The 13655-nt window shown below is 37.7% G+C and overlaps 1 protein-coding gene across 2 annotated transcripts in view; it reads left to right on the top strand.

Moving 5' to 3' along the window:
* Positions 1 to 3430, top strand: part of PTPLA (protein tyrosine phosphatase-like (proline instead of catalytic arginine), member A) — an 8516-nt gene extending 5086 nt beyond the window's left edge. Inside the window, exons 5-6 of one of the 2 annotated variants that reach the window (XM_010286532.1) lie at positions 1579 to 1757; positions 3226 to 3430. In XM_010286532.1, coding sequence (XP_010284834.1) covers positions 1579 to 1757; positions 3226 to 3308 — 262 coding nt within the window. In that variant the 3' untranslated portion in view covers positions 3309 to 3430. The remainder of the gene's footprint in view (positions 1 to 1578; positions 1758 to 3225) is intronic. The other variant, XM_010286531.1, reaches the window with a different exon arrangement.
* Positions 3431 to 13655: the final 10225 nt, after the last annotated feature.

The following is a 13655-nucleotide window of genomic DNA, read 5'->3' as shown; positions in this document are numbered from 1 at the left end:
GAGTGTGTTTGTTTATTTTCCTTTATTTTTGCTTTATAGGTAATGCAGTTCTGATGCTTCTAATGCACTTCTTTGATATGTCTGATATTTATGTCCATTCTTATAACACATTATCTTTTTGCTAATACCTGAGGTGGTAAGCTTGGTTATGTTTAAGCACTAAATGGCAAACTTAAAAATAATCAGGTCTGGTTTCATTAATAATTTTTTATGTAGGCTTCAGAAACAGAAATGCATTCAGAAAGTACTACACTGACAGATACAATTTTTCCCATCAAGTCAGTCTATCTTGAATGACAGAATGTTTGTTTCCTTATAATAGACAATAGAGAAAACTGACATTGTCATAACAGAGATATGTGGTGAAATATACTATAAACAGAACATTTGAAAATATATTCTCTTTTCATAGAGTCCAAAATATCCCATCAAGATTTATGGACAATCAAACAGTACAACTGGGCATAAATTCGGTGCTCCAAGGGAGCTGGAAATTTCTGATCTTTAGCTTATAATTGTAAAAGATTTGCCTGTCCGATGTGAATGGGATAGGTGTGCTCTAAATTTTAGTTCAGAATTTTTACTTGAGGTTTTTTTCCTCACTGCATAGAGACGAACTGTGTGTAGGTCATGGCATCAGTTCCTTATACCTCCCCATATCTGTTCTCTGACCTGTGAGTCCACTAAGCCCATTTGCTCCAAGGAGGGTTTCATATTTGGTTGCTGCTGTGTTGGATCTCATCTCTTTTGGTCATGGAGTGCACGCTGTGCCTTTCTGTCTGTGTGACAGCTCTCTTGCTGCTCCCTGCATGAACTTGAGAGCTGTTCCTTAGGAGAAACTGCATCCCCACGGTGCACTATGCGTAAGGACAGCACAAAGCCTATTGATTACGTTTTTCATTTTGTCACCGCCTATGTGGCCTATGGCTTTCAAACCACATTTTCTTTAAACTGAATGCCTTCGCCTTTTATTAGAATATCTTCCCATTTTAAAATGGATCTGATACGTTGCTGGCACTGTCATTTTATTTTATTTTTTATTTCCATTTCCATTAGTGGTAAACGTAGTAGTATTTGGATTTCCCATGTGGCCATGGGTAAAACAGGCTTCTGATGTTTCTCAACATTTTCATTATCTTCAAAGAAATTATAATACATGGAGTTGACCCAGTGTGTGTGCACTGTGACAAAGATACATAGGATCATCTGAATTCGGGATCCAGTCCTCATCTGAATCCTGTCGGTGACAACAGTAACAAGATCAGTAAGTTAAAAAAAAGACATTATTGGAGACTACAAATTTGCAGATTTTTTTACTCTTTAGTATTAGAAAGGCATACAAACATTCTGATACTTCACTGTTTTTAAATAAAAGGACTGAGGAATGCATTCTCTGTAAACCTAAGCAACGCTATCCAAAGTAACTGCAACTGGTATTCTGTGCCAAGTCTGGATGTGGTCCTTGATTTTGGTGCAGGAACTACTGCAATACATTGCTGTGCCACTAATAATAGCTAGAGGAAATTTTAAATTCGTGGGGCATTTCTCACAATGTTGTTTGGTTTTTTTTTAATGCAGATACAACTTTTTTATCATTTTGTATCCTGCTGGAGTTGCAGGTGAACTGCTAACCATATATGCTGCTTTACCCTATGTGAAGAAAACAGGAATGTTTTCACTGAGACTTCCCAACAAATATAATGTCTCATTTGACTACTATTACTTCCTTATTATTGTCATGTTCTCCTATGTGCCATGTAAGTATTACTTAACTATAGTAACGCTAACATAATTATCAATTATCAGCAATGCTGGAAACACTGCCTGTAGTTAAATTTGCTGAACGCTTTCTACCTGCTTTCTGTTGTTCCAAGCTTTGCTCTGCTTTAATTGGTTAGACTGAAATTTTCCATCCTGTTATCTGCCTCAGAACATAAGCTGTCTTAAAAATTTTAAGTGAAAATGCTAAAAACATTTCTAAAACTTGGACAAAGTAAAAAAAACCTTTTTTGCTTACACACAAATGTTTGTAACTGTGTTGCTGAGAATTTCTAGTGCCTCTGCCACTCTGAAGCAATGGCTTAAAAATTGTCCTGCAAATTGTGCCAGAGATTTGCCTTGGTTTTATTGCTATTAATATCCATTTACGTGTCACCTCTGAAAATCACCATTTGAGCATGCTCAGGAAAAACTTGGAACAATATTCTCCAAGATTTCATTTGTACAGAAATCCACCCCCCACACCTCTCTGAATATACTTCAGTCCCTGGTTTAATCAGATTGTCCTTGTACTGCTGGATACCAGAAGCCACAGATCCATTGTCTAACCAGAGCTAAGATCAGAGAGACTTCCATTTCCCGTGTTAACACTGGTACCTAAGCAGCGCAGACAAGGAGAAAGCAACCTGATTCAGATACGGCACCATGAGTGGGGCTAGACCAAACTAGGCAAATAGAATATTTTAGATAATATGGACAATGAGGCTAGAAAAAAGGCAAGAGATGAGGGAGAGGCATTGAGAAGCAGGAAAACCGAAGTTAAAAGGGTCTGTGATCTGCATCCATAAAATGTGTTTGTTTAAGAAGTTGACCTTAAACATGGAATTTCACAGTATGTACACACACTGTGAGATTTTTTTGTCACAAGAAATCGTGAAGGCCAATGAGAGTGATTTATATGAATAAAAACTGTCCTAAGATATCATAACCTACTAAGAGTTTTACAAGTGTTTGTATAATGTAATGCTTCAGGAATAAATCTGATTTTCTATCCATTAAATATAAGGATCAAATGGATCAGCAGGACAATAGTACAATAGAGCTCAGAAGGCCAGGAGAGAGGGAGCTCCTCGCTTCCGACTTGAACAAGTAGGGTAAATACATATCCTCCTCAAAGTCTTAATTCAAACATGCTTACCTTAGCACAGATTTGAAGGCTTCAGGCAGCGCCAGCAAGTGGTTAAGTCCTGTTTATACAAAGAAAGTGTTGGAGGAAAGTTCCTTGAACACGGGTTGTATATTCAGGGGGCCTTGTCTGACTTTTGAGTAATTATTGTTTTGTAATTCACAGCAATGTTCATAACTTGCTATCATTTACCTTAACCAGCTGCAGCACTGTGTGCCATAATTTTTCCTCAGTTCATCATTCTGCAAAATTGTATTTTTCCGTTATGTGATGTGTTGAATTTTTTCATTTAATTTGCTTTCTTGTATGCTTTGATCAAGTATTTCCACAACTCTACTTCCACATGCTGCGGCAGAGAAGAAGGGTGCTTCATGGAGAAGTAATTGTGGAAAAGGATGATTGAATCAAGCCGTGTAACTATGGTGCTTTTAATGGAAAAAAAGAGGGTAAAAATACAAAACTTCCTGTGATTTTTCTGAGTCCAAGTTTTAAAACATGGAACAAGAATAAACAAGTGTGCATAAAATAGCATGGACTGTATTATTTTTACAGTATGTCTTCAGACTTATCTTTTCATCCTTGTTTTCACTTTGATTTTTAATTGTTCATTTCTTCAGACAAATTATTTTCTTATTTTCAGTAGGTTGACAAATAGCATTAAGAATTGGAATAGCTGGCTACTGTGCTTTCTATTCTGACAGTTCTGTTATGACCTGTAGTTATAATCAAGAACAGAAGGAGGGTTGATAAGTTGTACTGAAAGAGAGTCTTCTGGAAAACAGAGCATAAATTAGGTAATAATGTTTTTCATAGACTAAGTTATTTAAGCTTTATATTAAATAATACCTTTCCAGTTATAAGTACTGTTAGCATGTTGTTCAACATTCTTTGAATTACAGGATCACACTGTAGAATTCCAGAAGGACTTTTGAAAGGAGCAGAATTCTAGGTTGTCAGTGCAAATTTAGATCTCTCTTTATTTTCATTTGTAATTTTAAAGACATGTAGAATAATAGATATAATATTAACTGGTTAAAAGTTTGTGCTGAGGAGTAGACTTGATGTGCCTACCTTTCTCTGATCAGTGGATGGAATGGGACTCGTTTGCAGAGGAATACTGATTGTCAGCATGTTTCCTACTCTACATTTAATTATGTATGCAGAAAAATTACGGTATTGCATTTAGAAACTGTAGCTATAGTGAGATATTTAAATTCTTATAAATAGCTAAGTGGGATAAAATATATTTGAAATAGCATCTTAAAATGTAAATTGTGCTTTGAATCATCCCATTGTGCAACTTTAATTGCTCCCTCCCCATTAATTGTTTATACTGTGTTGACCTAATTCTATCTAATGTCTTCAATAATCTGCAAGAGGGATGTACAGTATATTAACAAAAGTTACAGATGAAATTACGTTACATGATACCTGAGTGAGAGAGGTCCAGTAGATGGATTACACGTAGACAAGAATTAGACGCAGCCTAAGAGATTCAGAGAAAAGGTAATGCATTTGGGGAAACTTGGATACTTATGAGAGAGAAAGAAGATTGAGATGTAATAATGTAGTAAGAGGCCTTGATAATGTAGGCAGCAACGTTGCTTCTGGCATCACTAATGTCAAAAGAAGAGTATATATGGAGAAGAGCTGCATCAGGCAGCTGGAAATCAGAATACTTGTAATTGCTGAGGTCATTTCTGGAGTATGGTCTTACATTTTGAGTACCTCGGGGTGAGGAATTCAGTCAATCTTCTGGAAAGTCAGAGAACAATTACAAAATCAGTTGAAGTGAGAAAGAAGTTGGTAAGATTGAGTCATTAAGTATGTATAATTTTTTTTTAAGTGACAAATACATGTAAAGGAAGAGGCTTTCTGAGTATGAATTTGTAACTAGAAGTGATTATATAAATTTGAAACAAGGTAAATATCCAGTGAATATCAGGAGAAAGATCAGTTAGGTTATGGAATGACACAGAACTACTTATCAATGTATACAGTTTCTTGGAAGGTTTTAAGCTGGATGTAATGCAATAGTGGAAAATAATCTTCCTTAGCAAGAGTTTGAACTACGTACTTGGATAGGCAGTTTCCATTTTTAGCTTCAATGATTCTATGATAATACAGCTTTTTTTTGAAAATTGTAGATACACCTTTTTCTAGTGTATGAGGTAATTTGATGAAAAAGCAAGGATTTACTACATGCCTAACTTTCAAATTCCATTTTGTGCCTTAAATTTGTGATATTTATGCGTGTCTTCATTACATGTAAATTAGTTTCCTTTTAAATGACAGGTGCATAGTGGACTTGGGCTAGAATAGTTGTATTTCTTCCAATTTTAGAAGGTGTAATCTTTGTATTTTTTAGAACAAATTTCACGCAAGGTGCTATAATTTAACTTACTACTTCTCTGTTCTATATGCAGCTAGAATTATTAAAAGTTTAAAATATAAACTACATTTACAACACTGAATCACAAAATAGTTGCGTTACACATGTTCAGACTAGCAGCTGTGTTTGTTCAAACTTCTTAGAGTACTGTTTTATAAATTTCACTTGCTTTTTGGTCCATGAGGAACATCATGGCAGTTTTTAGAAATATTTCCCAGTTAGCAAGCAGAAGAGTGTGATGGAATATGAGTAACTAAGATTAGATTAAATTCCATGTCTCTTTTTTCTTACTGTCAAGGCAGCTCACTGAAGACCATATCTATCAATTAATTGAAAATACATTGGTTACTTTAAGGATGTGCTTTTGGAACCCTTGATTGGATGAGTGTATCCCACAGATACTGTTCCTGTAATAAAAGGAATACCTGCACTATAATACTGTATTATATTTGTTTTCATTGTGGCTTAAGGATATTAACCTATATCAGTCAAGGAGCTATTTTTATATCCTTTTGTATATGTGACGTGAAAAAAAATACAGCACTGTTTGCTAAAATCTTGTGTTTGCACTTTCATGAAGCAACAGTGTACAAGTTAATGATACAAATTTAAAAGTGATTTACAGCTGTAGAAGCGTCTTGCTAAATGATAAATGAATGAACATAAAGCTAAGAATTACGTATGGTATTGCATTCAATGCTTCATAGACCAGATTGCCATATAGATTAATTTACATGGCATGTACTTTTTTAAAAAAAAACAAGCAACATGTTCTTTTCTTACTCTTCTTTTTTGATTGAAGCCTTTCACTGAAGCCTCAATGTATAACTTTTTGTTTTAATATCTTCTCAAAGATAGTGAGAATTGCAGGTAAAATCCTCTTACCATTGACTTCAGATGGGCCAGGATTTTATCCTAGGTAGCTTACTTAAATTTCAATATAACATCGTGAAATATTTAATTAGCTTGTTAAATGCACATAAAAATTTAAGTATGATGTTCATATGGTGCTCTCTTTCCAACTTCTTTTTGACACCTGTCTTTTTTGTCTTCCTCTGCAATATTCCTAGTTTTCTAAAGCAGTGAAAACCTCCTGCTTATGAAATATTAGGAATGTATTCAAACATCAGCGCCTTTAACGTTTTGACGTAGTATTAACAAATTTTTCATATAAAGGTGTTTTCTTACTTGTCCTATGTATGCCTTCTGGAATGGATTGATATAGAGTATGACCTTCTGAAGCTTTTTTAGTGACAATACATAGGAATAGGCATTTGGAAGGAGATTCCTATTCATCAGGTGACATTTCCTACTACTAGTAGTAACATAAACACACCGTCCTTTTTATAAACTCCAGATGAAAGCAGTTGGAGTTCTTGAGGTTGCCCACAACACTCACACACAGCTCCCACGGGGAAAGGCTGTTTTGGGACAGATGGGGTGAATCACCTGGTTTCACAGCTCTGCCCAGACTGCCTAGAGGCCAGATCCTGGCCTCAGGGCACGGGGAGTACAAAGGAATATGGCTGAGAAATTGCATCTTCCACATGAGCTGCCAAGAGGGTCACTGAGGCCGTTGTGAACAGTGGTTGATAGACGTCATTTCTCTCACCTCTCACTACGGAGGATGTGAGAAGAGAGGAAGCTCAACGTGCTCTCATACCTTCTGCGTAGGGAGCTCATGAGATCAGCTGGGAGGATCTCTGCGCACAAAGGGTGTGTTACAGAAAGGGTTTTTCTGCTCCACTCAGCTATCTTGCTACTGTCTATAAGCCTGTATTTCTTGAAATACTGGTGTGCCAAGTTAGCTATGCCGCACTGCTCTCAACAGTACAGTTCAAAATTAACAGCCTTGGAGAAATGGTGCAGTGTGCTGCTTCTTATTCCCATTGAACGTAACATTTAGCCAGGTTCATGCTAACGGGCAGATGGCAATGACTAGTTAGCAGAGAGGTGCATGGAGACCTTTTCCGTGCCCAGAGGGAGCCTGCCTTTTCTTATCCAGAAAGAAATATGTGCATTTTAAATCTAGGTCTAGCTACTGCTCTGACTCTGGTACTTGCAGTCTTCACAGTAGCTTACTTTAGTGGATATTTGCATAGTTATATAATTACTAAATAAACTAGAATTGAAACAAATTACATCCATTACAATAAATTATAATTTAAGGTAGTTGCTACATTAACAGTTTTGTGAATTCAGCTCTTAACTTAATCTGCCTTAGAAAAAAAAAGGACAGAAAGTTAATGCAAATAAGTGTTCTGTACTAGGCAGGAGGGCTTCATAAATCAAAATTTTCAGGCAGGCAGACTGGCTGCAGTTGTTTGTAAAGGATTGTTTAAATGTGTTTTTGAACAAAAAGGTTGAAAGCTTATCTGAAAATTAAATTTTACTTCATAATGTGTATTTTTAAATGTGCTCAGAGATACTGTATTATTTATCACCAGTTTACAATTTAAATTCATGCTGAACATACACTTTTTATAGATGATTAACTGTAGCCCATTAAAGTATGTTGTTCTGTGTTTGTTACAGTGACTGTTTAAGAAACAAACACCTCATGTTTCTGCAAAGCTCTGTGTTCTCTTGCTCAAGCGAGTTGCAGTATTGTTAGTGCCTACTAAGCTTTGCAAGGCTGTTGAAGTGGCGGGTTAATATTTGCCAAAGATAGCTCCTTACACCTGCTTTTATGACGGCACACCTTAACAGTGGATGGTGCCCTTGGGTCGGTGTCTGGTACTGCGTGCCACTGATGCCATTCCAGGGGTCTTGAGTGCCTTCAGTGGGACGGAAGGCTTTAGAGATGTCAGTAAGTGATTCAACCTTACGAATTACCAGATGGAGACGACCTCTCGTGTGAACTCTTCTGTCACAAAAGTGAGTAAGTGACAAGTGAACTTAAGGCTGTACCAAGACGAACTGTGGAGAACCTGGATGTCGGGTAACTCTAGCCCTCTCATAGGAACTTGCTGTCAAGTTCAGGCCTGCAACTGGTAGCGGCTTTCGAGTTCTAAAATGTACAATACTTTCCGTGTCATGTTGTATCAACTGAATCATGTTGTCTTTTTACTTACAGCTCTCTTGCTTCTCTGTTCAGTCTTGAATGTATTTTATGTCCTTTCAGTTGATGGCTTTGTAAAAATGTAAGTACAAAAATGCTTATCTAAGCGTATCGCATATAGAATTGTACTTAAAGATTCTTTATAATGTAAATGCACCGCAGCTGCTTATTATTGTTATTTTTTCTGAAATGCGTTATCATTAGCAGTTTACACAGACAGGAAAACACCACAATATGATACTTTTAATAACTTATTTATTTGCAAAGATTATAAGATTTGTTGAGCTATAGATTCAGATATTTGTTTTAGAGATTGTTAATACTGTAGCACTGTAGAAATTTCATCATCAATTAAAAGACATGTTCTAAACTATGTTCTATTTGATCTTATTTTTTTTGTAGCATGTAGAAGTCAGTTCATACAAGTGTTCAGCATATTACACCAGACTGATATCTGTTTACAAATACTATACTTTATTATCTGGAATTATTTCACAAATTAACTTTGAGGCCCCCTGTAACATACTTACTATTAGCCGGCTTTCCTGTTTGTATTTCTTAAAATATATTGCATTAAAAAAGAGGTAGTTTGAGTATATCAAACAAGAGGGAAAAATACAGGGTGTTAAAGAGAATGTATAACATCTGTCAACACGTATGAAGACAATTGCATTACAGCGGTCCTGAAATAGGCATTACAATAGTGGATATTTCAATGTTTTGGAACAGGACTTTTTTGTGGTATTAACCTTTGAGGTGGGTGGAGGCAGTGAAAATCCTCTGGCTGTCCTTTGCTATGTGACTAACAATGACATTGCAGCTATGAGGATTTCGTTGCCATGACAGTACGATAAAGCAATATGTGAGCATTCACACCTACTTCTTTTGAATAAGGAATCAAGTGGTTGTAACCCCGACGACCTTAACGGCGTACAAAGGCTAAATCCTGTTAGTCAGATGTATTATAATGGAGACAGAGATCTGAAAGCCACAGAAGTGGTCTTCTGATCTGAAGTTGCAGGATGTGCTTTACTTGTCCTGGCCCTCTACCAATGTTAAGCCAGTCGGATTTCTGTAGAAGCTAGTGGAAGAATATCCACTGATCTCAGCAGGAGTACGATGGGGCATAGACATTCACGTATTCTGTTCCGTGTAAATCTGGATTTAGCAGGAAAAGCGTAAACTGTGGCCTCCCTGTGAGCACTGTCTGGGAGAGAGCACCGTGCTTGTTGTGCATTAGCTGTTGCACGGTGGCTCGTCTGCGACTGCACCCAGCGCCGTTCCCTGCGGAACGCGCCAGAAGACCAGAAAATCTCCAGCCTGACACTACTATTGCATTATACTAATCTGAATTCAGCAGAGTCATAGAAACTCCCTTCGCATATCTGCAGAAGTATCCTTTATTTCTGAAATTAATCTAGGCCCAATGACACATCCCATTAAAAATAGGCAGGGTAGATCAGCCCTCACAGCTGCTTGGACATTCCTAGCTTGGAATGCTGCTTGTCACTGTGCAACTTCGATTTTCGTATGTAGTCTCTTGGCGGTCTGTGCTCATACCGTGCTCGTAAAATGGCTCTTTGCCTGCCCTTAAGTGGCTGTTCCAGATTCAGTAGAACAAATTGCAAATGACGAGCATGAAAAGGTTCAGATGGGTGTACTGCTTCACATGCCAAGAACTCTCCTGCACTCCGAAGACAATCCTGGGTGTGCAGTCAAATTTTTGTGCCTCTTAATTTATCATGTATGAAGTTGCATTGTATAATAGAATAGACATTCATCTTATGAAGGGAAGAAACAAATTTGAGTGCTGAAGGCAGCAGATTACAATTTACTGTGTAAATGAAGTCTGGGAAGACCATTAAGACTGGGATTCACCTGGTGACAAAACAGACAGAATGGTGCATCATGCAGCCAACACTTGCAGCCAACTGAAAACCAAATATTTAACATTATTCCTGTTTTCATTCAAAGTGAGATGATGTTGCTGAGAATAACAGTCTGGAATTCTTGTCAGAAGGAGTCTTTTACAGTGATCATCTCTGACCGGGCCTTGATTGATTTCACTTTCCAGTCTCTACATCGTATCTAGCAAACTCTTAACAAAAGGTTGTGTTTCTCAAGAAAAAAAGACCCTGGAAACAATTCCTCTAGAGGTTCCTGAGTAGAAAACTTATCTAAGACTTCATGAGATGTAAACACTTTTGAACATTTTCATACTCTTAAGGAGAAATAACAAATCATAGGAGGATTTATGTATTTATATTGTTCTCTGTGCTTACTACAATAATGCGGTGCTTGAAAAGGGGTTGGAAATCAAGAGAGTGATGCCCAGATACTAAATATGCTGGTACTGAATCTTTAAAAAGATGACGATATCTTAGGGTTAACAGGAAGAAAGCAGAGGCACAAACTAACTTTTCTGAAAAGTAAAAAAGAAAGTAGAAGTATAAAAGAAAGAAAAAGTAAAAAAGTAAGAAAGAGTAGCTTAAATCTTGGGTCTGCCTGTTCAGCTGTGTTTGAACCATAGGCAGTGGCTAATGTTGTCTATTATGTTATAAATTTCACTGTGTGCATACTGATATAGAAGGGATTTTTTAAAAAAAGTCACTAGACATAGGTAGTTACTGATAGAAATGTATTACTGTCATGTGAAACTTGGGTCAGAAAAAAAATAAGAGGGCATGGTTTCTCCATTTCTCAACCCTTCTAAATGAAAAGATTGTGTTATCTTAAGAGACATATTAGACAGTGTTGCCATGATATTTTTTTATTTGCCATGAAACCAAAATGAAGCTACTTTTTAGATTATTATTTTCCCACATTTTTTTTTCCTGTGTGGGAATGAGTATATGGTCTAGATTGTGTTTTTGGTTGTCTCAGGGCCCTGCTATTTTATGAGGCAGCGGTAGTCCACAGTCCACAGCTGGAAGAACACTGCATCATGATATTCCTAAATTGGTGCAATGGCTACATTCTTCGGAAATAACTTCATTCTCCCAATAATTGCATGATGAAGATAAAATATTAAAGGCTAATATTTTGTATGAATGTGATTGCCTTCTGAATAACATCTGTTACGTGTGAACAGTTTGGCGGGGGTTGGTTGGTTGGTTGGTTGGTTGGTTGGTTGGTTGGTTGGTTGGTTGGTTTTTTTCCGCCTGTGTATTACTTACAAACTATGTCATTACCTACTGAATATGAAGTCTGTGGGCTCTTGTGGTTGGCATACATGTGAGTTCGTTGAGTTTACAGCAGGTTTGTAGTCCACTTCCTTGATCATTAGGTTTAACTCTTAGCTGCAAGCGTTTGTGGGAAAGATACAGTGATTTCAGCGTCTGTCTGAAGTGAGCATTATACTTCAGGATATCTTTCTCAATGCATTCAGTATTTAAGCACGATTTCCTTTTTGTCTTGCTTCCTTCTGATCTGTGCAGGATGCTGACAGAGAGGGAACAATCACAAGATGTCACGTAAATAACGTCAGGTTTTTGTTCGTTCCCTCGTTTCACTCCCCCGACTCCTTTTAACGCTACAATCCTTGAGCTGTTGAACAGCACGAAGTTGGAGATAACTCAGTCACCTTCCTCTGGTCTGTAGAGTCTTAAGGGGACAGAGTGTGCAGGAGGCTGAAAGCCAGCAGAGAACAGTGGAGCTAGCATTTTGTGTTCGATGAAGAGTGAGTGGCTTTAGCCGTGTGCTGAGGGTAGTATGTAGGATATATGTTTAGGGAACTGAAAAGGAGACTCGGTGTTTCTGAGTCAGTCACTCCTGGATGACTGCTGTGCTTGTGACTGGAACAAGCTTGCTAGTTAGCCCTTGGTATTGAAAAGACACATGAGACGTGCTTCACCGATGAGTGGAACCGTTTATGTATCTACTCTTGTTTTTCATCTCTGGGCACACTATGTGCTTGCAGTTGCACAGTTTGCAGGTGCTGCTTTCTACATGTTAAAAGAATTAACACCTTCCTCCAGTATTTTAGTACAGTTTAATTCTGAGATGTCAAGAACTTCTTGGAAGAAATAGTGCTTTAGATGATCTGATCCATCTTGGAGAGCATCAATGTTTCAAGCAGCAGGAGTAAATCTATTCCGGGGTTTGGGTGCCCTCCATAGATAGTTTGGGCAGCTAATTTAGTCCTGTCTCCCACCTTTCTGATGTTGTCTTTTCCAGCATAGCCTGTATCTTCTAATTCGTTCTGTGCCGTGAAATCTTATTACACAAAATAAAATATGTATGAAAGAGAAATATGAGGTATGGAGGTGGGCCAGCATGCCTAAAATACGGGACCTATCCTTCCTTACTGCAGCCTTTCATGGCAATCACGGGAGGAATGTCAGCCAAAAACGCTGAGGAACAGCAAAACTGTTGGTCATTAACAGTGGTCTTAAAGTTTCCTGACTGTGAAGCAGTTTGAGGGGAATCTGCTCAGGGATGGGGTTTTTGTAAGTGCTTGCTGAGAAGCCAGTCACAAGCTCTTTTTCCTGAGGCATATGGGGTGGTCTTTTTGCTTTAAGATGACTGCATGTGCTTCACTTTAGAGGTGATGCTTAAACCTTCAAGGTACCTCATGCTAATACTAAGATTTCTATGATTCAAGGGGCTTTAACCTTTCTGTTATTCATTTATATTCCCATTACAGGCCCATAGCATCCCTCCGGTGATGATCTTTCTTCAGTATATATTTCCTATTTCCCTCGGAGGCTGTGACCGTTGTACTCAAAAATGTTCAGAGCCCAAGTAATATTACCTAGTGTTTCCTCTGACTCTGGCTGAAACTCTCTGAAACTCTGAGAAACCTGGAAACCTCAAATTGGATAAAGGGGTTAAATTACTTTGTTATTTACTAGAAAGTCTAAGACCTGTAACAGGTGCATATTGAATGATGTAATTAGGCATGCTTTAAAGTCAGCTGCCAACAAGCTATTATTTCAGGATTTCTCTCTCAGAAACCACAGGAAGAGGGTTACTGGTTTCATGATGATGGCAAATGCCCTCAGAGCACTACCCAGGCTACTCAGCATCATTTCCCATTGCAACCCCTCTTCCATGGGACACGGAATAGCTGTTATTCCTTAGGTATACTCTTTACGAAGGGATTTCATCTGCAAATAATACATTTTGAGATGAAGCATGGGAAGGATGTGCCAATTTAGAAAAGCCTTTAAGAGATCAGGTTTTAAAATGTCACAGCTGGGTAGATTTGCAGTTCACAGTAGGTTTGGAGATCTAGTTGATGGGACCAGATCCTCTACTGCTGTGCCTCGATGGCTTTACACTGAATTATACAAATT

Source organism: Phaethon lepturus, unplaced genomic scaffold (genome assembly GCF_000687285.1).
Source record: "Phaethon lepturus isolate BGI_N335 unplaced genomic scaffold, ASM68728v1 scaffold33344, whole genome shotgun sequence".
Taxonomy (NCBI): Eukaryota; Metazoa; Chordata; class Aves; order Phaethontiformes; family Phaethontidae; genus Phaethon; species Phaethon lepturus.
This window is presented reverse-complemented; position numbering and strand designations above follow the sequence as displayed.